This window comes from Thunnus thynnus, chromosome 3 (assembly GCF_963924715.1).
Source record: "Thunnus thynnus chromosome 3, fThuThy2.1, whole genome shotgun sequence".
NCBI classification, from domain to species: Eukaryota; Metazoa; Chordata; class Actinopteri; order Scombriformes; family Scombridae; genus Thunnus; species Thunnus thynnus.
Genome location: NC_089519.1, coordinates 3,968,033 through 3,993,434, shown reverse-complemented (window position 1 = coordinate 3,993,434; position 25,402 = coordinate 3,968,033). Strand labels below are relative to the sequence as shown.

At 39.6% G+C, this 25,402-nt stretch overlaps 2 protein-coding genes and 1 non-coding gene across 5 annotated transcripts in view; 2 read left to right on the top strand and 1 right to left on the bottom strand.

The window, feature by feature from the left end:
* Nucleotides 1-1,390: 1,390 nt before the first annotated feature.
* Nucleotides 1,391-1,463, bottom strand: trnar-ccg (transfer RNA arginine (anticodon CCG)). Its single transcript has one exon. It is a non-coding gene; the product is annotated as a tRNA-Arg (tRNA).
* A 294-nt stretch (nucleotides 1,464-1,757) lies between these two features.
* Nucleotides 1,758-11,020, top strand: LOC137175593 (importin subunit alpha-1-like). Its single transcript, XM_067581364.1, has 11 exons — nucleotides 1,758-1,839; nucleotides 2,192-2,301; nucleotides 2,413-2,553; nucleotides 3,870-3,958; nucleotides 4,116-4,384; nucleotides 4,612-4,706; nucleotides 7,131-7,394; nucleotides 8,137-8,370; nucleotides 8,854-9,036; nucleotides 9,791-9,940; nucleotides 10,761-11,020. The coding sequence occupies exons 2-11, from the start codon at nucleotides 2,236-2,238 to the stop codon at nucleotides 10,851-10,853; spliced, it is 1,584 nt and encodes a 527-aa protein (XP_067437465.1). The 5' UTR covers nucleotides 1,758-1,839; nucleotides 2,192-2,235; the 3' UTR covers nucleotides 10,854-11,020.
* Nucleotides 11,021-12,783: 1,763 nt separating this feature from the next.
* LOC137175580 (E3 ubiquitin-protein ligase SMURF2-like) overlaps nucleotides 12,784-25,402 on the top strand; it is a 65,615-nt gene continuing 52,996 nt past the window's right edge. For all 3 annotated transcript variants that reach the window (XM_067581351.1, XM_067581344.1, XM_067581336.1), the window contains exon 1: nucleotides 12,784-13,235. In XM_067581351.1, the coding sequence (XP_067437452.1) occupies nucleotides 13,184-13,235 (52 nt within the window). In that variant the 5' untranslated portion in view covers nucleotides 12,784-13,183. The remainder of the gene's footprint in view (nucleotides 13,236-25,402) is intronic.

The following is a 25,402-nucleotide window of genomic DNA, read 5'->3' as shown; positions in this document are numbered from 1 at the left end:
TTGTTTATTGCAACAATTAGAACATAAATTGGGACAGCCAGACAACATATATATAAGTATGATGAATATTACAACTTAAAAACAGTATTTAACATCATAATATTGCAAAGTGTTGAAGAAAGAGAAGAAAATACTTAAAATAAATAGATACAACAAAAACAAAACAAAAATACAACTAGTAGTGACAGGTTGATATTCGTAATAAAACATACTTTTAAAAACTAAGTACTTTGAGACTACAATGACCAAACTGAAGCAAACAGAAACCCATTGTAGTACTACAGACACACCTCTCATCTTCAGCAATCCATACTGAGGCTTTTACTACTATTATATCTCTTCAGCTTTACATAAAAACATGAAAGCTTTATGTGCTGGTATGTTGCTGCCCTCTACAGGATTGGAGAGCTGAATCCTCCCAGAATCATGCTGCAGCTGCATTTTTATTTTAATTTAACGTCTTTACTAGTTTTGCACCATATTTTATGCACCGTATAGTACAAACAAACCTATAATCCTATAGGATTATAAATTATAATCATTTATAGTCAATCCTATAGGAGTATAACATTTTGGAACTCATGATCCTTTTGGACTTTTATAAGATTTAATCCTATAGGACATTCTTATAGGATTTTTGTAGATTAATCATATATAAATCCGATAGGACTGGTTCCAAAATCAAGTAGAATCTTTAATTGAAAATTCCTTTTGCAATCCTATTGGACTTTTTGACGAGGGGTTCCTCTCATTTTTCATTTTGTTTAGACTTTTCCATTTTTTTCCTCACAACAAGACAGAATAGGGGAATCAGACAAAACTGCACGTGACAAAAATCGTGACAAAAAGCAGAGACATTGTGTCCTAACCAAATACAATTCATGTATTTTGTGGCTACTCGTACGCAAAATAAGCGCCTTAATAGAAGTTAAACGTCGGACAGAATTGTTCGGCTTTACTGCCGTTTGCGTTTTACTTGACCTCAGTTATCATGGATAGTTGAGACTCAAATCATAAAGAGCCCATTTTGCTTGGCTGTAGCACAGACCTTGGACTTTCTGTTCAGGAAGGCTTTGTTATTTTCTTTATGTTGTATGTTACATGTTTTAACGCCGTAGCATGTAGCACATTGAGATTCAGTGCAAATAACAGGTGAAGTACAAATTAAATGTTAAATTAAATTATTATTATTTCACGGTTTCATACATAATTATCTAGCAGGAATGCCGGGTGAAAAAACGCTGCTAAGGTTTTTATTCACTTTGTGACCGACACAGTGTAGTCAACCTTCACTGTTACCAGAATTTTGCAAGACATTTCTATTATTCATCGTGGACATTTCTTTTGGCGACACGACTCCTATTTTGACCCCTGAAAAGGAAGTTAAATGCGACCCAGATGGGACTCGAACCCACAATCCCCAGCTCCGGAGGCTGATGCCTTATCCATTAGGCCACTGGGTCATTACGTCGCTAGAAAAGAAAAACACGTGTTATCACTGTTAAAATCAGTACTAAGATTCGCGTCTACGCATTTTAGATTGAATATATACTTTGTTACGTATAATAAACGTTAGCCACGGTACAATAGGTGTGTCAGATATACACCAAATTGCCTGAAATGAGAACCAGCCAGCCTACAAGATGTGGTCGTATTATCTCGCGATATTGAAGGCGGTTGCCTTTGACAACGGCTTTGTTGTTTGATGCGTTCTTTTAATGGTGGGCAGTGGGGGTGGTGCTTATAGTCCAAGTGACCAATCAAAAGTCAGAGAAAAATAGGGCGGTATATACATGACGTCACGGCTGTTGTAGAAAAAAAATACAAGAAATCTGTAAGGTAAGCACGCAGCACATGCTCTGTCGCGAAATGTATCTTTGAAACTAATTTCAATAACTGTAATTGTTTCCGGTAATTGTTTTTACTCATCATTTCAGGGTATAGTCTTTGTTTCTATGAGTTTCAGCCGGTTTTTGGGGTGTGGGTTTAACAGACGGGCTCCGGGGAGCCTCCGTGTGCTGTAACGTTATGGGCCACATGGTGTTAGATAACCGGCTTGGCTTCTCGACGAGCGGCCGGTTAACTGAAGCTAATACACCGACTGCTAGCCAGCTAACATAACATTAACCAGAGAAGGCAGCCGTTGGCTCGACCGTTTTATTCCTAACGTTAAATTATCGTCTTTTTACAGGAATTGTTTATAGTGGAATCGATTGTCTTGCTCAACGGTCAGGAATGTCAGCTGGCAACGACAGCGGAGCTCGACTCAACCAGTTCAAAAACAAGGGGAAAGATGCCAACGTAAGCCCAGGCGTTCACAATACCCTTTGCCAATGTCGACCACCAGGCATTAGAAAAACTGATTGTGTGATTAATTGTGTCTCATGTTTTTATGGGCTTCGGCTGTTTCAGGAGCTACGGCGCAGAAGAGCGGAAGTCAACGTGGAGCTCCGGAAAGCAAAGAAGGATGACCAGATCCTCAAGAGGAGAAATGTCCACAGCCTTCTGGACGAGCCGACTTCTCCTCTCCAAGAGCAGGATCCAAACGCACAGGTAACGTTAGACAGCCGCTGATGAGCTCTTGGTCATTTTTCTACTGCCCGTCTCACACACTAGCTACTTTATTTTGGCTGGGGAGAGTAAACAGGACGCACCTGAAAGAAATACCGGTGGTTTCCATGTGTTTTCCATGCCCAAAACATTTGATTATATAATTTAGTGCTGGTGTAGATGCTGGTGTAGATGAGCTACACCAGCATCTACACCAACACCTGATACTACGTCGAGAGGAAGAGAGTCAAATTGAAACCTTAACGCCCATATGAAAGGAGGTCAACTCTGTTTGCATACAGCGGCTGAAGGTCAATGATAAACTTGGGGCAAACTCAAGTGTCTGCCTAGTGATAACAGTTTGAAGGTTTTCAGTTTCAGTTTCAAATACTCATAGATGACTCGACAAAGATTTATCTTCAGTAGACTTTACTACTGTAATGGTGTCTTTGCTGGTCTTGCCAAAAAATTGATCAGACAGCAGCAGCTGATTCAGAACACTGCTGTTCGAATCCTCACTAAGACTAAGAAAGTGTATCATGTCACTCCAGTTCTCAGATCTTTACACTTGCTTCCTGTCTGTCAAAGAAATACTGCTGCTCTCAGAATACTGCTGTTTAGGGTTTAGGGCTGAAAAACAATTTCTGATCTACTGCTACTGCTGCCATCCAGACCTTTTAGGTTGTCTGGGACTGGTCTCCTTTCTGTCCCCAGAGTAAAAACTGAGCATGGAGAAGCAGTTTTCAGTTTTTATGCTTCACATATCTGGAACAAACTCCCAGAAAACTGCAGGTCTGCTGCAAATCTCAGTTCTTTTAAATCACAGCTGAAGACTTTTCTGTTTGCCGCAGCCTTTTATTGAACCAAATTTGAGGGGGTTAACATCTTACACTGCACTGTAGCTTGAATCTAAATGTCTCTTTACATTTCCTTGTGTTGCTTTTATATTCTGTCTATAAAAGATGCCTTTTTATGCTCTCTATAAAGCACTTTGAATTGCCTTGTTGTTGAACTGTGCTACACAAATAAACTTGCCTAGCTCAAGAAGAGTCACTTTATGGGAGTCACAGAATTAATGATCTACCATGTTTTAAAGGCTTTGAATTTGAATACGTGATAGTCTCAACAACCAGGAAATATTAGGTCAAGTCTGTGTAGAATTTCCTTTTTGCAATTGATCTGCCTTGCCCTGACTCTGTAACTCCCACCTAAATATATTCAAGGTATGTTCCAGTGTTGTGTTGAGTTATTCTTAACTTCTGTTTGACCCTGGTTTGTAAGGCAATTCAAGTAATCCTCTTCTGTTTCCATGTCCGTAGCCTCCTCAGCACTGGTCTGTAGAGGAGATTGTAGCAGGTGTAAACAGCCAGAATATAGATCATCAGCTGCAGGCCACACAGGCAGCCAGGTAAAATAATAATAGTTTTTAATATGTTAATGTAATAAATGTGTTTCATCACACACATTCCGGACAGCCAAAGGTGATGTCACTCTGATTTTCATTCCAGGAAGTTACTTTACCTTCATTAACTTTCCATCTGTGTTTTTTCCCACCTGATATACAGAAAACTCCTCTCCAGAGAAAAGCACCCACCCATTGACAGCATCATTGCTGCCAGCCTTATTCCAAAGTTTGTTAAATTTCTGGCATTGACCGAATGCCCTCCCATCCAGTTTGAGGCAGCTTGGGCTCTAACCAATATCGCGTCAGGCACCTCAGACCAGACCACCGCCGTAGTGGAAGGAGGGGCCATTCCAGCCTTTATCGGCCTTGTCACATCACCCCACCCGCACATTAGCGAGCAAGCCATTTGGGCCCTTGGTAACATTGCAGGTACTGTAGGCTGACAATACTCAATAACTCTGAGTGTGTGAAATACTTTTTAATTTTTCTTTCAACGTAAGGTTACCTCTGAAATGCTCAACCAAATGATACATTTTCATGTTAACCACTTACTAATGTTCTAATGTAATGTTCATGATGTAAAACATTTTGTTGCTATTTACTGTCTCCTGTTCTATGATAGCACTGCTGACAATGTCTTTCTCCCCCAAACGTAGGTGATGGATCCAACTACAGAGACCTAGTGATCAAACATGGTGCTCTCCAGCCACTCCTAGCCTTGCTGGCAACCCCTAACCTGTCTGTCTTTCCTGTGAGTTTCCATCAAACATCATTTGCACTGCTGGCTTTAACCTTCCTAATGTTTAGAAAATGGTTTACACCTTTAGTGTTTGTCGGTCAAATTTGACCCGTGTTTGAATTGATTAACAAGCACTAAAAAAAAAACATAAATTATCATCCAGTAAAATGTTTTATCTGCTAAGTGAATTATTATTCATCAATAACCATATATATATATATATATATATATATATATATATATATATATATATATATATATATATATATATATATATATATATATATATATATATACACACATATATATACACACACACACAAATATATATACATGATATATATATATATAAAACATGAACAGATCAGGCAAGTAAGACCTTGAGATGATCTGATAAACAAAATAATTTCCAAAATAACTTGTTTATATTTTCTTATATGTTAAAAATGCATATACTCCCTATGAAAAAAGGAGAAAAGTCCATTTGATTTCCAAAAAAATAATTTAATTTGGTCAGTCACACAACAAGTGTCATCTCTGCCATGGTGTGTGTGTGTGTTTGTGTGTGTGTGTGTATTGTGAGATGTGAGAAATAAAGTACGAGAAAGCTGCAGCCTATATACTGCTATACAAATTTCAAACTAAAGACCAGGTAATTGGGGATGGCTTGTCCAACAACAGCTGTGTCTCCAGTTGGTAAAAAGCAGATTTTTGGGTCAATGGTTATGGTTAGATTTGTCCCAAAAAGTCACCTAGGTCAACGTGTGTGTGTGTGTGTGTGTGTGTGTGTGTGTGCCAGGTGTGGGGTGAGATGTGAGAAATAAAGTGCGAGAAAGCCGCAGCCTATATACTGCTGTACAGCTGGGGGACAGGAGATGTGTGTGTGTGTCTGTCTGTCTGTCTGTCTGTCTGTCTGTGGGGTGTTAGTGAAATAGAGAGTGGGTGTGTGTGCGTGGGATCATATTTGCTGCGTGCCACTCTACAATTGAATTCAAGTCAATATGCTTTCTTGGCATGAAACATAATTTTAATATTATTACACAATATTATTATACTATTTTGTAATAGGATTTCATTACTATTATTTTTGTTATTCATGATGGTTTGGCAACATTTATTATATATTTCTCTGCATAAACAACCCATAATTACAACTGGGTCAAGTTTGACCCGTAACACAACAGATATAACTTTTTTTTTTATAGGCATTAAAAAAAACGAAAAATTATCAAAATGTGTTTTATTGTATTCAATAGGCCATTGTAGAGGATGTAATGAAGCCTTGTTTTGATCAGATAAAATTAAAAGTATGTTTCACACATCTAAACTTGAAAATGGGTCAAATTTGACCCTAACACAGTAGGAGGGTTAAGAGATGTTTTTATGTGACATGGCACTACAGCCCTGCTAAGGCCTAGTATGCTCTATCTGGATACATCCACACTGTCGAGGTCCAGTTGACACCAATTCACACTTAGCATCAAATAGTGTCTCAGAGTCTCGAGTGTCTATGTTTGATTAGATTTTTCTTCTCCCTAATCATATATTTTAGGGGGACTATAAAGATGTTGGTGTATTACCATGCCTCTAGTACAGACTAGACTTATTTAGTGTACACAAATAAACTGGTTCAAGTTCCTCATTAAATTGCCAACAAGGAAGTGAACATGTATAGCACACTTTGCAACTTAAAAAACCCATTTAAAGATAACAAATATTTTTAAATGTATGATAAAAACATGTAAATTTAGTATTGACAGGATTGTAATTATCGTTTACTGTGACTTTAAAATAGGTGTAATAAGCTGCCTAAACCTTTTATGTCTGTAAAAAATATTTTGTGCTGTTTGTAGTTTGTTGTGGTTTTAATGAGATTGATAACCTCTCTAGTGGTTTGCTAGTTGCTTTTCCAGTTATCAACAGCCCAAAGTCAATTTCAGTTCAACTGAAACATGTTTTATCACCAAGTGTCAACAAGGCATATCAGTGTGGAGTGAAGCTATTTACACATTTTGATAAGTTAATGTACTGTTGAGAAGCCTTTTGAACACAGCAGAGGGGTTGGTACTTTGATTCTGCTTATGCACCTTTTGCAATATCAGTCAGTAATTTGGACAGTGCAGTTATTTACTGGGGGAACCCTCAATGCACAAATTGCACAATAACTCCCACTGTAAATTTTTTATTGAGAATTTATTTAAAGTGCAGTTGTAGGATTTTTTTTAATTCCAAGTCATTGGCCACATTTGAGACTCAGAGGTTATTGTGTTTTTAGGGTTAATGTTAAAACTAGTTGAAAACAGAACTCACTCTGTTTGGCTTTCTGTCTTTAAATAAACTTGAGTCTCGTCAGTATCATGGTTACTCTTAACAACTTACATGTTATGACATTTTGATGATTTAAAATAACACTCGACTTTCAATCCACCCTACCAGTCTGGCTACCTGCGTAATATCACCTGGACGCTGTCCAACCTGTGTCGAAACAAGAACCCAGCACCTCCTTTGACAGCGGTGCAACAGCTGCTTCCAGCCCTGGTACGCCTCCTGCACCATGATGACAGGGAGGTCCTGGCTGACACTTGTTGGGCTGTGTCCTACCTGACTGATGGCTCCAATGAGAGGATAGAGGTTGTGGTGCAGGCTGGCCTGGTGCCCCGCCTGGTACAGCTGCTAGCCTGTGGAGAGATTTCCATTGTGGTATGTGGTGATAGATACTTCTATTTGTGACATCTAAAAGTGCATCTAGTGAGGTTTTTACTGTCTCATAGCATAAAATCTATATATATGGGGGGGGGGGGGGCTGATCCTGGACATTGCAACTACTGTGTGTAATACACCACAATCTACAGTCTACAATCCTCATATTCAGTTAGTACAACATGAACATTTCAAAGGAATTACTGAAGCAGATTACCTTCATCTATCAGGAAGTAGCTGCTCTCTGTTCTATTTTTGCCATCACAATAGAGGTTGATGAAAGTTTTAGTGCCACTTTATATGGTGCTCATTACTGAAATACCCTCTCTCATCAAGACAGTCCTCACACCCCAATCTATCCAACTGTATTAGATATGTCTAGTTCAGACTTATAAAGTTGAAGGAAAACCTTTCTGCCTCCTCCTCAGGTCTTTAAACTTTTTGTTCTCTTTACTTTTCTATTATCTAATCTTACATAATAGGAATTAAGGCTTTTAAGACTTTCTTCACTTCTGCACAGCTGGAAATGTGTTGGACAGATGACTGTTTAAAGGTGTACTGAAAACTGCTGTTGCCCTCATTGTTAGTAGCTTCAGATAGGTCTGCCAAATCGTAACATCAAATGCGGATAATGATGACTTAAATTATCGTCATCATTGTCATTGCCAGCATCTCTTACTATATTATTTTTCTTTAATTGTGAATAATCCAAGTAACTGACCCGCTCTCCCTCACCTCCCAGACGCCATCCCTGCGGTCTCTGGGTAATATCGTGACCGGGACGGACGAGCAGACCCAGTGCGTGCTGAATGCGGGTGCCCTGTCGATGATGCCCGGCCTGCTTCGCCACCACAAACCCAACATCCAGAAAGAAGCGGCCTGGACTGTGTCCAACATCACTGCTGGCAAGGACTGCCAGATCCAGGAAGTTATCAATGCAGGCCTGATTCCCATCTTGGTGGAGATCCTCCAACAGGTCAGAGCGCAAGAGCTGATAAAATATAGCTGACTTGTTACATGAGTCCAGATAAGATTTATTCATTCATTATAGGTAGAGTTATATTTTATTGATCAGCGTGGGGAAAATTGACCTCCTTTATTTTGAACAATTGAACAGCCACAGGGCAACACCTGGGTACCGACTTGGGCACCAACTTGGGCAAGGGCATATCGATAATATGGAACATGCAGATACTTATGTACACATTTTAGGTGCACATATGTATTTTACTGTGCTAAGAACAGAATCGCATAGAATACCACCATTCAAGGGATTTACAAGCCAGTCATACAAATACAACTAAGCAGCTTCCTTATTTTATGATAAAATTTAATTTTCTGAGGTACTAATCTATGATGATTTCATGCTTTCTTTATTCATGAGCACTTTTATATGTTTTTAGTATCTCTAGTATATCTCTGTACTTTTCTCTGGCCTAAAGATGTTTTTTCTGCTTAGGGAGACTACAAGACCCAGAAGGAGGCAGTTTGGGCTGTCACTAATTATACCAGCGGTGGTACAGTGGAGCAGGTGGCTTACCTGGTCCATTGCAATGTGCTGGAGCCTCTACTCAACTTACTGACAGCTAAAGACTGCAAGATCATCCTGGTCATCTTGGATGCAATCTACAATATTTTACAGGTATGTCGCCCAGAGTATAAAAAAGTCACAAAATACCGTACGTTATTTAAGACTCAAAATGTCTGTATATCTGCTTAAAACTACTTTTCATCAAGCATATGTTAGAAAACTGTTGGCAGTAATATCGCAGAAGCAAGCACACCAAATCACTACACTCTTTATCTTTTATCTTGAGATAAGAGAAGACGGGTTTTGAGTCCAAACTGTTCGAGTTCACTCATCAAGTATGACGAGAGACGAGCAAATTGATGAGCGAACCTGAAAAACAGTTATATTAGATTTGAAGTAAATTGGATAAAAAAATGTGAGAACACTGGCACAGTCTTTTTAGGAACAAAAGGGACAACTGTGATGAACTGCAAAGGTTTTGGCAAGTGAAGGAAAAGACAGTAAAATTCAAACTGTCTCCAGGGAGCCAGGCTGTGTCAGGGTCTAAGAACTAATGGTAGATAATGTCCAAGAACTGCAAGAATGAAAGGAATGTATGAGATTGAAGACAAAATAGCCTTAACATGAACCCTCCCACACTCCTCTACCAGCAGACATCTGTATTTAGTTCACAGGTGAAAAGTGAGATTTATAACGTGGGTTTCTGAGATTAGGGAACATGGTGATGTGCAGAATTTAATCTCTGCGGCATTATACATTAAATTATCTTGACAGTCACGGAGATTAAATTGAATGGTCACAGGTTCATCTCTTGTGCGAGGGAACCATTAGCCTTAATATTTTTTTTTCTCCCTTTTCTCCACAGATGGCGTACAAAACTGGCGAGAGTGAGAAAATGTGCCTAATGATCGAGGAGTTGGGTGGTTTGGACAAGATCGAAGCGCTGCAGTCGCATGATAATGAGGCTGTCTACAAGGCCTCTCTCAACATTATAGACAGATTCTTCTCTGAAGAGGTAAGTGTTACTGATAACAGGGGTCCTTTCACACCAGCAGCCTCACAGAATCCTGCCTAAATTTTGATAGATTAGTCCAATACCTTTTTAAAAGTAGACCAGTCAGTCAATGAATGTTGGAGAGAGGCGGAGATGATGAGAGTGATCAACGCCACAGTTGAGAGATTTGTACAAGAACTTGAATTTTAAAAATCTTAAATGACAAAAGTGACTTCATTTGAGGTGTTAAGAGTTCATTTATTTTCTATATCTGTTCATCTCCGCTCGTGTCATCTTCAAAATGTGTGTATGAGCTGAATTTTGACTATTGTGTGGTGCGATTGGATGTCTTTGTTACAACTGAAATACTAACCACTTCTGTCTGTATGCATGCTCTGCTTGAGTTGCTGAATAAAGAGTGGCGGAAGTAGTAAGAACATATTGTTAATTATATGAGTCATCCACAGATTAAATGATGGGTCTTTGCAGAGCCAGCAGGGTGGCAGTGTGTGATTACTCCTCTTATCTTTCTACTTACTGTAGCCAAAGAATGAATGTGGGGGTTGCAACACACAGTAGTCTGAGCTAGATGTTGGCTGGTTTCTGCGAGACTACCTTCAGTCTATCGGCCCAATGTTCATTTTAATGTTTAAATATAACATCATTTTCCTTACCGCCTTTGATGTCACTCAATTCACAACAGACTCCATCCTGGCTGACAGAAATGGCCCTAGTCTGCAGAATTTTTCCCTAATCCATGTCTATGAAACCATCCCCGAAACATGCTAAGACTTGGTTAATCCTCTAAAGCGTCTCTCCCTCTGTTCCTTTTGTCTTTCAGAATGAAGATGATGATGAGTCTGTGGTTCCTGAGGCCACTACAGATGGCTATGCCTTCCAGATCCCTGAAAACAAAAGCACTTTCCAGTTTTAACACGTCCAATTTGCTCTTTGTAACATAAAAAAAAAGAAAATTCCTACCTTGTTGATATTTTGTATTTTTTTTTTTTTAGTCATTTCATTCTTGTACAAAACAGTACAAAAACAAAATATCCCTGTTTGAAAACAAGATTTGTAAATAAATTTTATTCATACATAAGAGTTTCTTTCTTGATGTTTAAGGTAAAGCTGGACATGAACATGATTTATTAGATGAGATGATATCTATGCAGGAGTTGATGTATGAAGGAGTGGAGAAATGGGATGTGACCACTAGGTGACACTGTGCCTCTTCTGTTTGCTTGTCTTGAGCCTACATGTTGTAGGGACCCCTTTCTATAGAACATTGTAAATATTTTATGAATGAAAGCTGTGTGTAGTAATGCAGTTCAAACTATATGGCCAAGGAGCAGAACTATGCCCGGAGACTTGTTATCAGAGTTCTCATTGGAGACCAGCATCTATAATATCTAAACTCAGGGAAAATCATATCACGCTTATTTTGACTTATCGGTTGAACGTCAAGTTTGTAACACGATTTTTGGCACCTGGTGGCTGTATCGTGTATACTAGAGACACTTTCATGAGTGCAGATTTGCATAGTACAATATCGAAACTGTAGCTGTCGATTCCCTGCTTTAACAGTGGGTAAATGAACCCTAATGCTCATTACTGCGTGTCCCCTTCTCCTAAAGGATGCAACTCTTATTGGTTAGTATCAATCCAGTGTGGATAGTCAGTATAGATGTGCATCGATTAGAAATGTGAACCACTCAAAATCTAACTGTATTCACATGAAATGTTTGGCTTGTTCATATCGAAACTAGCTGCATCAAACTATTTAAATTAAGGCCGGAAACAGGCGTCTTAGCTTCAAAATAAAATCACTGGCTCATTTGAACCGCTATAACCCACCAAAAGTATTTTTGTGATTATGTACCTAGTATTGTTTTATTGCTGGAGATGGATTTTTACCCTACTGGGACCAGCACCGATTAACCAGTTCAACAAATGTTTTGCCCCAGTTATGACATTTGTGGAGCATCTTTAAGAAAACATTTTGTCCAGCCGGTGTAGTATTTGGTAATTTATGTAAATGAGAGATAATGTGCATTCAGGCAGCCTTATAAACAGGCCATATACCGTATAGACCTAAGTGTAGCTGAATATGAATACATATGGATGAGTTTATGAGTGGAGAACAAATGCATTTTTATTTGTAACAGAGTTGTAATTAAACATGCCATGCATATCAACAAGAAATAAGCTGGTAAGTATTTAGAAAAAAAAAAACAACAACAACAAAAAACTATTGTTAAATTCCCCCATCACTCAAAAATATTTTTTTCTTCTTATTCCCTCAGCTGGATGTTTGAGCTTCATTGTGCAGATTGATGTATGTGCAGAGTTTGACACTAGAAGGCTGTTTTCACATTCATCTGCTGAAAGTGGAAAGTTTCTCTGCTCTCACTGAAAATCTGATTTTAAAGGCCTACCAGCATGATCTGAGAAATCACAACTAGTTTGGAAGCCAACACTGGTCCAGTATGCAGTAAAGTAGAAGAGATCTTGTGTCCAACAGTTAAACTTCTGAAATACATTTATAGACTCTGGAATTTTTAATGAGGGAGAAGGAGTTTATGCCATTTTTTAGGATATTAACGAGATAATTACACTTTTTTGTGGAAAAACCATATCAGACACACATTATTGTTCCAAGCAGAGTATTTTATATGTCCTAATACATGTCTGGAGGGGATAATAATAATAATAATAATATCACTCCCATTCTGCCATCAACCTCCTAACTTTTTAACCCGATAATTGACATTCTGGTCTGAGATGTTTAAATAGTCTGCTGATTTTTATCTTGAAGGTTAGTGGCGGATGTGCTGCTGTATCTTCATCTTTCAGTCGCCTGCCTGCAGTAACTCAGTCTCATCATCACGACCAACTTCAAGCAGCACGGACAGAGATGGAGGGGAAACCAAACCTCTCACTTGATTTGTGTCAGTGTCCGTGGGTCGCGGCATGAACGGCATTTGGGAATGTAGTTATTTGCATTTTCTTTTAAATGTACGGAACAGGAGCTGAAGAGGGGAGTGTTATTCCAGCGATGTGAAGATTTATGACACCCTTTTCTGTTGCAGAGACCCAGTCAGCGTGATCCGCTCCTGCTATGCTGATACTACGAGCTAACACGAAGCTAGCAGATTTGATTGTTTTGGGAGATACATATTTGAAAAACTCCTACGTTGACACATGAATTAGACACTTTTTGTTGTTGTTGTTGTTAATTTTCATCAAGCTGGAACACAAAGGGGAATGTCTAACCAAGGAGTTAGGAGGAATGGCCCAGTGAAGCTGCGGTTGACAGGTAAGCGAGTTTAAACCTCCTCCTCGGCAAACGTTAGCACGTTAGCCTGCTAGCCAACCAGGCTAACAGACATCTGTAGCGAAAATTTCAACTCATGTTGTCTTAAATTGTGTTTCTGTTTACCTGCTTTTAATTCTAACTGAATGTTACTCTGATTAACGCACTAAGCTGCTCAGCAGGACTAATGCAAGGCAGTCAATGAGCCTCGCTCGTTAGCAAACATTAGCTGTGTCTATGTTTATTAACCTAGCTGGGTAACGTTACTCTTCACAGGTTATCGCTTTAGCATCGTTACTATCAGGAGTTTCACCTCTTAAAAGTTATCTTAGATAAAATACTTCAGCATGATACCTTGCGCTAATGTCCATCTACTCCTTTTGTGGTTATTTTTAGCCATTGTTTATCAGTGTCGTCATTAAAACACTACTACATTGAATCTAATTTTAATAGGACTTTGACCTCTTTACAGTCATGTTTTTAAGTAAATGTGATGAGGTGGAGGACATGCAGTGTGTGGCTTCATACTCGGGCTTATAGCGGATGTGGAGTCACATATCAGAGTTGTTTTAATATACATACGAAAAAGCAAACATCACATGACAAATTATGGTGCCATTACTCACTGGCATTGATGTGTTTGGATAATGTCTTTGAATACGATCTTTAAAGAGGAATTGTGGGACTGTATGCATGACAGATACCACTATACTTATACGTGTTATATGTGTTGTAATAAATCCATTCATTTGCAGTGTGTGAATTTTGTGACATTTTGTGGTTCACCCTGAAGAACTGTGGTCTTATTAAGAAAGAGATGGCATTTGTAGCGTTTGTATGTGTCACCTGCATCAATGGATTCATGCAGGAGCCAGACTCCCAGCATTTCATCCCCATCATCTCCTGCTGGCAGCTAAAATAAATCTGATGATGTTCAGCATGCATGACTGTTGAACTGAAGGAAAGATCAGAGAACCCAAGGTTGTCTGATGAAATATTTTTTGTAACTGGTGATAAACCATGATCACGATTCTTGTTTTTTTTTTTTGAGACTCACCATAGAGCTGCGTAACTTTGAATTCCCACAGCATAGCATAGCATAACGACAGGTGTTCTGTCATGGTATGAGTTACATGTCTTCTCATTCAGTGTGCTTCAGAAAGGTGGCACAATAGAAAGGTAGAGTAAAACTGTAAATAGAAACCAACTCTCAAATGGCAAAGACCTACCCAGCTGTCTTTCCTGCTCGCCTGCCCTAGGTCTCTCTTTTTTTTCCCCCCCTCCATATGGGGAACGGTTTTAAATGGGCTGCAGTAGTCTTCAGACGGAATCCCAGGAATGTGAAACCTCAGAGAGGAAATGTGAGTCTTTGCCGATCATAGACACATCCTCTGTCTGTCCTTCACCAGAGAGAAAGGTCTAAGGAAGACTGAATGTGTGTGAGAAGAGTTGGGGTTCATATGGCGGAGAGTGACCAGAATTGCTGCTAAGGCATTGAGGATCCCTGATGCTGAGTCTACATTTAGACTCGGGCCTTCATTGCAAGTTGTGTGTTTAGTTGTGGCCACACTTGATTTATGTGTCTGAGGATGTGTGCATTTAGACCTAACATTGCATACCAAACGGAGTCCACTTTTACTCTGTCTGCTCTGTGGTCTCAAAGTTTGCATATATTTTCTGTGTCAGAGAGCAGAGGAATTAGCTAAACTAGAAGCTTGGACCTAAAGAAGTTAAAGTATTTGGAACTTTAGTCATGCTTTATAATTGTTTTTGGTTTGAGTTTTATTTTAATAGAGCAAGTTATTTGATAAGAAACAGGAACAGGCTTATTCTCTCAGCCCAAACTCTACCATACTGGGTTTCATTCCCAATATCTCTACGAAGAATTATTGACAAGAAGAGTTCATATAGTCAGCAGTTATTGGTACTGCTGAAGCAAACTGTAGCTCATTTCTAGTCAATGGTTATTCTGGCTGTTCTCCTCACAATAATATAAAATCGGGCTGGTTTTGTTCTTGAAATTCTGCTCCACCTAAATGAGGTTTTTTCTTGATAGGAGCCATAGAGACGACTGAACTTGAATTGTACTTTTAGTTTGCCTCCCTCACTGGGATCTCCTCCTGACACACCCTTGGATTAGTTTGCGTAGGGTGGGCTTACACACCCTGCAGCTTTTGACCAGATTCATCCCCAGTTTTAGTCATCCCACACTGCAGTGAAATCCCACCTTCTAGTTTCTCACAAGTTCTTTTTAGAGCTCCTGCTTACGTCTAGAACATGTATCTGGGACAGCTGTTCTTTGATGCTTAAATTAATAAAAAAAAAAAAACCATCCTAGTTTGAGTTTGCTGGTAGGTGGTGTGTCGTCTTGTCCCCGCAGAGCTTGCTGCCAAGTTTGTAAAGGAGAGCAATCTTGGATTTCGAGAGCTGTTATTTCGCACGCTGCGGGGAGCCGACAATTGGTGTAGTTCCCCCTCTGACTCCGGCGCAGCGAGAGCTGGTGTATGATTTACTGAAATTGAACAAGAACAAGGTGTTTTTTCTTCACTTTCCTTCACTGGATGGAATCTGGAGTTTCTCAAAGGTGAATGACATGAGATGTACGAGGGGATGCATCCATCTCTCATCCCCTTTCAAATATGGCCTCTTGGCTGCACTATGCTGTTGCTGCCTCTGCTGTGAGGGTGGGAGCCTGTCTATGTGATCCATTTCCTCCATTAGCCTCCAGTTGGCATGCAGCAAGCAGGGAAGGACTGGAAGAATCATCTCAGGATTCTTCCTGTTCTGTGTGAGCGTGAGACACTCACGCAAGCAAGGAAACCCACATGTACATTTTTCATCTACTGTCGTGCTTTGTGTGTGTTTGGGGGTGTGTGTGTGTATGCCCCCCCTCATTCTAAAATTTTGGGAAGCTGGTGCTGGAGCTTATATGTGTGTTGAAGGGGCCAGAAAAAAGCCAGGAAGCTGGTGATTTAGATAAAGATCCAGCCTCCGTCCCAAGCCCAGCATTAGCACCAGGGCAGAGTGCATTTTAGGGAATTTATCAGGGACCACTGTCTCAGCATTCACTTGTCAGCTCTCAGAAAGTACAGCTGTGTGTGTCAGCTTGTTTGTATGTGCAAGCACAATGTTTGTGTTCTCAAAACAGAAGACACATGCACACAGACGCACTCCTATAAAGTCGAGCTTCCACAGGATGTTCTGTCAGCACGCGATGCCGAGCTAAATTGGGCCTGTCGGCTTCCTAAAGTAAGGAGTTAATGGTACAAAGAGAGCACACAATGGTGATAGTGAGAAACCAACCAGGAGAGTTACAAATAAAGTTATGATGCTCACATGGGGTTGCAGGATAATTATGCATTACGGATATGCTTTATTCACATTAAAATGCTATGACAAATTAAATGACAAAACATGTATTTATCTTGTTAAATGGTAAATATTTACTGCCTTTTTGGATTATTTGCCTAAGTGGATAAAGCAGCCTGAATTGAGTGTAAATAGAATTACATTTTGTGGAGATAAAGCTCTGTATTGGTATGAATCTCTTCATATTTAGTAACTTAAAAACAGTTTCACTACCATTTCTGACTCGCTTTTTCCTCCTAGTGATAATAATAATAATAATATAATAATAATAATAGAGTAATTTGGTAGTATTCTCTCTGCTTGCCAGTCTTGCTTGCCTCCCCATATGATTTGAATGAAAGCTGATTACATAGCGACGGTCACATTTGATCAACACATTGTGGGCTGCTGGTACTGCGGCAGCTTGGACTATCCATGTGCCGGCGGTGTAATTTATTTTGTTACATCTAAGCTGTTTCGTTTCCAAGTGGCTCTTTTTCCCCTTCAAACAATACAGAGGTTTGACAGTTGAAATATGGACCAGAGTTAGTTATTATGAGTCATCAGCACACAATGGATGTGAGTCATACAACGCTTTTGTTACTGTGTGGTTTATGTATCCTTGGCACAAGCTTAATTTAGGAACAAGCAAAGCTCTGGCAGAAAGTGCAGTTTTTGACCTAGTTATAAGGCAATTAAAAGGCACTGCTCAAAATTCCTGATTGCTGCAGAAATCGTCTCAAAAGATACCAGGCTGATTTTCACCAAATATATATATATACACATTTTTGATAACCCACACACACACGTGGGAATAAAATGTTTGAAGAATCTGCCTTGAAGATATAGGCTGCAGCAACATAGATAATAGCCTAAGGAATGATGAGAGCGATCTGCAAATGTGATGTAGAGTCTTAAGTCAAAGCATTAGGAATGATCCATGTGTTTATAAGACTAAGCTAACCAGACACTCGGATAAATAAGCCTTAGCTGTTTTGTATGCAGCTATCTTTACTTCACCGCACTGTAAAAGCAGTATCTGGTGGTCAGTGGGCAACTTGTCTTTGCATTCCACTGCCTTTCTTGTCTTAGTCTCAGGTTGAATGGCTTTTGCTGTATGATGTGTTCAAGTTTACATGCTCATTTCCATACTGCTTACCTCTGGCTTTCCTCTTTCTGGAATTAGACACTTCCTCTTTGACTTGTCTCCTTGTGTTTTTTTTTTTTTTTTTCTGAGCCCGTCTGTCACTGTAATTTCCGAACATGCAGGGCAAAGCAAAGCAAGTTTATTTATATAGCACATTTCAGCAACAAGGGAATTCAAGGTGCTTTACATAAAACATTGAAAGCATCGAGACAAAGTGCAAAAGACATACACAATAAAAGGACACTTATATACAATTAAAAACAGTCATTAAAAAGCAAAGAGAATATAGAACAAAAACAAACTAAAATAGAATAAGACAGGTATAAAATACAAGAATAAAGCTTGCAGTGCAGCATAAGAAATGAATTCGATTCAATAAAAGGCAGCAGCAAACAGAAAGGTCTTCAGCTTTGATTTAAAAGAAGTGAGATTTGCAGCAGACCTGCAGTTTTCTGGGAGTTTGTTCCAGATATGTGAAGCATAAAAACTGAAAGCTGCTTCTCCATGTTTAGTTTTGACTCTGGGAACAGAAAGCAGACCAGTCCCAGACGACCTGAGAGGTCTAGATGATTCATAACGTAACAGCATATTAGAAATGTTTTTTGGCCCTAAACCATACAGCGCTTTATAAACCAACAACAGTATTTTGAAATCAATTCTTTGACAGACAGTAAGCCAGTGTAAAGATCTGAGAACTGGAGCGATGTGATCCACTTTCCTGGTCTTAGTGAGAACTTGAGGAGCAGCGTTTCTGAATCAACTGCAGCTGTCTGATCAATTTTTTTTTTAGGGGGACCTGTAAAGACACCATTACAGTAGTCAAATCTACTGAAGATAAATGCATGGACAAGTTTTCCCAAATCCTGCTGAGACATAAGTCCTTTAATCCTTGATATAGTCTCTAGATGATTTTGTAATTTTCTTAATGTGGATGTTGAAATTCAGGTCTGAGTCCATGACTACGCCAAGATCTCTGGCTTGGTTTGAGGTTTTTAAGTCAAGTTGAACGCTGACTTTTGATTGTTCTTTTGGATTCTGGCACATCCAGTCGTTGATTTGTTCAGTGCACTTACTCAGCGCTTGTATTGGACCACAGTTATGTAAATTAGTGTGTCGTCTGCATAATTATGGTAACATATTTTGTTGTTTTCCATAATAAGGTAGAGAAGAACAACGTGTTAGTCCTGTGTTGGTGTGCAAGAGTGTATGTGGGCACAGACGTGTGAGTGTAAGAGAATAGATGTGTGTGTGTGTGTACATTCTTGCTTGGTGGCCTGTGTGTGTTTATGAGCTTCGGCTCAAACATTTTACATTTGATTTGCTAAGACGAGAGCAGCCCATATGGGGCGGCGCCCCTCTGCTGCTATCAGCCCTTCACTCGTCATCACCTCATCTCATGTTCATTCTTTTCTCATATCTCCTACTCTCTATCCTCACATTTTCTCCTCTGTTAAAATCCTCTCTCATTCTTTGCCTCCTAGAACATGTCTCTCTCTGTCTCACTACTGCCAAATTTCTTTTTTTCATTATTGCCATGTTCCCTGTGAAGCACTGACTGCTTATTTTAAAAGTGCCAGCTTTCTGACCGCCTAGATCCAAAGCCCAAGTTGTCAGTCAAAATATTTTGAGTCCTTTCTGTGCATGTAGGTTATGAATGACTTCCATTAAGCTGAAGTCTTTCTAGAGGTTTTCCAGAAGTGGTGCAGAGGAAGTATAAGCTGGATATACTCAAACTGGATTTTTGAGGCAGATATTAATATTTTAGTTTAAAAATGTGTGCCTTATTATGAAACACTTAGTGGAACCTCTTTCAAAATGTAATAATTTATAGTCTATACAAATACATATATACTGATGCAGTTTTACAAAAGCCTAGAAAATGCTCAGAGTTTCATTTTACATAGATACATAAAAGTATGTTGCTTGAATTCATCTTGTAGTTGGATCACCCAGGTTAAAGCATCCAAAATGTTAACAGACAAAAACATGAAAAATCCCCTTCCGGAAAGGTCCACAGGCAGGGTCCCACTGTGTGATGTCTGTTGCTTACAATAAACTGCTGTATATGGTGTCATTTTTGCCCGTGAGTGTAATCTCATCAGCACCGTTAACTTGATAGTTACCCATTTCAACATGCCACTAGTGCTCCCATCTAACTAGAAAGGAAGGAGCGTCTTCTTGACAACTGTTCATCTAATCAGCTTCACACTTGGCTGGTGTATTAGCTGGGGACCCAAGAAAGTGCAGCGTTGGCTGTGAAGTTGTTTGGATGAGAAATGTTAAATATATATATATCATATCATTAAAAGAAAACAGCAGATCTTGACCTCTCCAATATGGCGGCCGTGCAGATGCATAGCTGCAACTTACAGCAGCCAAAGGAGCCTCTGTCTGTCCGTCTGTCCTTTGATTTTCTTGACAAACCATTTATCTGATCGACTTCACACTCGGCGGGCGTATTGCTGAGGACCCAAGGAAGTGCAGTGTCGAGCGTGAAGTTGTTTGAATAAGCAGTTCTCGAAAGCTGCAAGCAGCAATACTGTAGCCCATTTTGAACAGGCACAATTTGAGCAGGTTCTGCAACTAGTGTTTAGTATTAAAGCGTGCAGCAGATAACTTAGATGCTTAGAAACAGTCGACTTGCAGGAGCGAATCTATCAGCTTCTTGTTCAGCTCAGCATGTCCTAGCAGAGCTGTCAGAGCTGCAGAGCAGTTCATTGTCACCAACCATGATGTTTTATGGAATAGTATTGGATGGATGTATTTAATATGTGTGGATGTGTATGATCAAGGGCTGAAACTAATGATTATTTTCATTATCGATGTGGTCTGCAGAATGTCTGAAAATGGTGAAAAACATCAGTCACTTTTTCCCAAAGCCCAAGGTGACATCCTCAGATACCTTCTTTTGTCCCAGTCCACAGCACAAAGATATTCAGTTTACTGTTATAGAAGACCAAAGAAGAAGAAGACTACATTTTAAAAGGTGGAATCAGTAAATTTGGACATTGTTTTCTTAAATGACTTAAAACGATTAATTGAATATCAAAATAGTTTGCCGATCAATTTTCTGGACATCTGAGACAGAAATATATGCAAGAAAGAATTGTGAAGCAGTTGTAGTTCATTGGCTGCATGAGAAAGAATGAAACGCGTAGTCTGCAACAAGAGCTAGTTTTAATTTTAACTGGGCTAATAAACAACCTGTGTTTCATCTGTAGTGAGGGACTCATCTGACCACAGATGTTGTGATGATGTGAAACTTCCTCTCACATTATATATTCAGTGCTATAGATTAGTCAGTGTTTACAGTCTTTGTCAGGAAAGAGATGACAGTCCTGTATGTGTGCGCGACGCTTGTGTGTCTGCACGTCTGCACGATGTTGCCTCTAGCAATTGGGGTTACTGTGTTGTGGTTAGGTTTTGTAGTGCAATAAAGAGCTCGATACCCAAACTTCTTCCAGCTCTGTTTAGTCTGCCTCGCTAGCATATACTTCAGTTGACCACACACACACACACACACACACACACACACTACACAGGTTATATACACCCATTCAGTGTTCACGTCGCCCCTCCTCATCATATGGAAACGTTCACTTTGTGATGCAACCGTTCCAGCTGTATTTGTTCCAGCTGTATTTATCCCGTCTGTTATCTGTGCATCTAAAAGGAAAATACAGGACACAACAGCTCTCAGATGCAGCAGACCAGACAAAATGACGAGGCTCACATTGCGTAATTTGCGGTCAAAACATGAAACATTCTCGCTGCACATGTGGTAATCCCAAAAAACAAATGACCTAACTAATCAACTCAAAGCTGAATTTACGGTCATGTGCCATTTTACCTCCCCAGGATTAGGGAAACTTTTTTTTGTTTGTTTGTTTGTGTAATAAACTATGTAAGTATATTGCAATGGAAATACAAACCTTCTGCTGTGGGCTGTCTGGAGAATTTCTGTAGAAATTGTACTTACGTGCTCACTCTCTCTTTCCTGCTATATGATCTTACAGATAAGGTTATCTCGATTCATACGTCTAGTAGTCTAGACTTTTACATCCTAGTTGCTTTAATGCTGAATTTAACTGTATGTGACACACTGCCTTGACAATACTAATCATCAGAAAATAATGTAAATAATCAATGCACGAGTGTTTATGTTTATGGCTAGGGCACCTTATAAAATTCTACTCGGTGTTGGCTGAATTGCTCAGGCTATAAGTGTTGTGACACTCTCAGCCAACATCCAACTACTTAATTGTTCAGCTGATTGTTAGTTTGCTCAGATACCGCTGTGATGACTGCACATGAAACACTGTCTTTGATTTTTATCTCCGGGTAACAGCAGGTAGAAATTACACCATTATCTCAGTAAGCAACACATTCTTCTTCAATCCGCTGCCCTTTTCATCTAAACTCTGATGGAGCTTTAATGAGTTGTTGAAGATAATTGATTTTTCAACATATGCTGTGTGTTTTGGTATGAAGCTGGAATGATGCCTTCCTGTAAATCTAGAGGAAAAAACATCTTTCATCTCTGTGCTGACATTGCTCTTAGAAGTAAATAAATGGACTGAACATCCTTTTGCTTCGCCAATCAATGATTGTTTTCTCTAAGTTTTCTTTGACGAGTAGCTTTAGCAATCTCTCTTCAGCGACCTTGAATCCATGGATTAATGGAAGACCACCCTTTTCTCTTTTGCTTACCCTGTTCATCATCAAATCGCCCCAAGAAATAAAGTTCTCAGTATGCTTTTTTTTGTTTTAGACTTTGGCACTAGTGATGCTGATTTATGGGGATGTAATTCCACAATGCGGATGGAAAGGGGACATGAAGCTCCACGCCATTTGTGGTCATCTCATTTCCCCCCTTTGTGCTCATATGTCACGCTGTGGGGGGAACCCCCGGCTTTCTGGTGTGTTGACTTATATCCCGCGCTTTCATTGATACATTTGTTTTCATTTGACTTGAGGATTTTTCCTATTAGTTTTAGCACATTTAACACAACCACAGCAAAGCAGACATCCAGGAGAATCAGAGAGATGGAGATCAGCTGTGCGCAGCCGGTCAATCCTCCGTTAACACGGGATGGATGCTACTTGATATCCGATCGGGTCGTAATGATTTGTTTTGAAACATTGCTTCGAAAATGACTCATTTAAGCTGGCGTAGCATTTCCAGGCACTGCATGTGTACCTCAACACCGCACTGTGTTTTGGAAGAATTTGGTATGACTATGACTCAGTATGAAATCTCACAGGGCACTGCCAGTCTCATAATTCAGCTGTGCTGTTCTCCACTCATGACCTGAGTTTTACCACGTAACTCACTAGGAGCTTACGTGCTCTCTGCTGGACTAAAACCTTTTTTGTGCATAGGATTTCTGGCTGAAAACTGAGCTCGGGGAAAACGTATTGTGTCGTCATGGCAACAAACTAGTCCATTACAAAGCATAAGTATGATTGTTAATACATATCTTATCCTTTTTTATAGGTATGTTAATACATCACAAGATGTCCTACAGTATTGTTTTTCTCTAGATAGCTTTGTAAAACTTTGTTCGTAGCCTTCGGTTGTTCCAGTCAAACCCTAGTATTATCTGCTTTTCAAATTACTTTTGAACTTGGTGGCATCAGCGTGCTTCTGAGCAGGAAAATGGAAAGACTGAACACCTCAGTATTGCATAACAGCCTCTTACTGGAGAGGAGGTGGGCTTCAATATGCAGAATACATTAAACTTTCCAAGTGCTTCAGGAGGATTTTCCTGCTGAATATGGCGGAGAAATCTCACCTTATTTTTTTTTCTTATGGCTAGAATAAGACTTCAACCAATGATTATTTTCATTAGTGATTAAACTGTAGATTATTTTCTAGATTAATTATTTTGTCTGCACAATATCAGAAAATAGTGAAAAACATTGTTTCCCAAAACCCAAAGTGACATCTTCAAATATCTTGTTTTGTCTGATGACCAATCAGAAAGTCTTTGTTATCATGTATGACAAAGAAAAGCAGATTGCTGATTAATTTTCTGTTGATGGACTAGTAGATGAATCATCTCTTTTGGACAAGTAGTTGCAGCTCTTGGCTGGCGCACAGGTTTCTGATAGCCTTTGAGAATAATTATTGGAGGCAGAAACCTGAGTCTTAAAAACTGAATATGGGACATGTGAAAGTGCAGGTAATTGGTCTACAAATGTGATTTTTCTGTAGTCTTGCTTCTGCACTTTACTGCATCCTGCCTGTCTCTCTTCCTCTCACTGTCTGAACTCTCTCTACCTCCCCACTACAGCCTCTCATCATGTGTCTCTATATCCTGCATATTTCTCTTCAGTCTCTTACTCTCTCTTTTCTTCTTGAACAGGATGTCCCTCATCTCTCTGTCATTTCTCTTTCTTCCTTCCTCCTTCTCTCACCCCCGGATCTAGTCCAGACAGTTGACAGACGACTCTGCCGGTACGGCTCCAGCTTGTTGTATTTTTTTGTCTTTATCTGTTCTCAACTTGTGATGTGCGCACGCACGCACGCACACACACACACACACACACACACACACACACACTTCCTGTCCTGGTCCCTCAACACAGTACAGTACTTAGTGTTTGTCAAAGTGTTGTTTGGGTGCCCTAAGGAGTCTGATAGGGGATTCCAGGGATGCCCAACAAGAGTAAAACATTTATTCTAATTGACATAAATGCATAAAAACAACTTATTATAATGGTATAATATATAATATAATTTAATACCAAATAAATAATTTATTTTAACATGTTTTGATCTCCTTGTAGGTTTCTCCTTGATTCTCATAAAAAGGAAAAATGACAACGTGTAATGTTAGAGCGTCCACCGATCTGTCACCATTGTCAGGCTAGAGTCATAAATATTATCTAGTTTTTGCCAGTGAATAAAGAAAAGACTTTTCACTTTTCCATTTTTTTTTGTCTTGTTTTTGTTTTAAAAACCCAGTAGTAAGCGGGAAGGCAGATTAGACCGTAGGGATCACACTTTTCCTCCCCCTCACTGTTCTCCTGCTACTGTTTCTGTGGTCAGACTGCCCACCACTGTGTGTGTGTGTGTGTGTGTGTCTGGTAGACCACTCAGCATGTCTACTGTACGGACACAAACACACACACACACGTGCACGCTCACACACACACACACTGCCACTCAAATCGCATCCCCCTCTCTCTCTCTCTCTCTCTCTCTCTCCGAGACTGTTTTCAGTTTCAGTGTGGGAGAGAGACAGTTGGAGGATGTGAGGGATGCAGTTTTATATTTTTTTTGTCGTCGAGATGAGGATCAAGTAGCTAGGACGGCGCCGGTGTTCCACATCATCCCACTCCGCTCTTAACATAATCACAACAGCAGGACTTCCCACCTGTTCATGATGATTCAGAGGTGAAGAAAGATGATTCCTCTTTTTGCTTACTATAATGCGTTACCAATAAGGAATTTGACCCCTCGTTTTATTAACAACAGACGTGTTTCTGCATGAGAGAGAGAAAAGTGCTCTCGCACTAATTATAAATAGACATCGAGGGTCTGCTTTTGCAGGCCACTTTGAAGTGCGTTGTTGCATTATTAAAGGCACTTTGTCATATTAGTGATTGTCAGAGATTTCACAACATTTTGCAACATATATGGCAATCTAGTTGCTTGATGACAAATTTA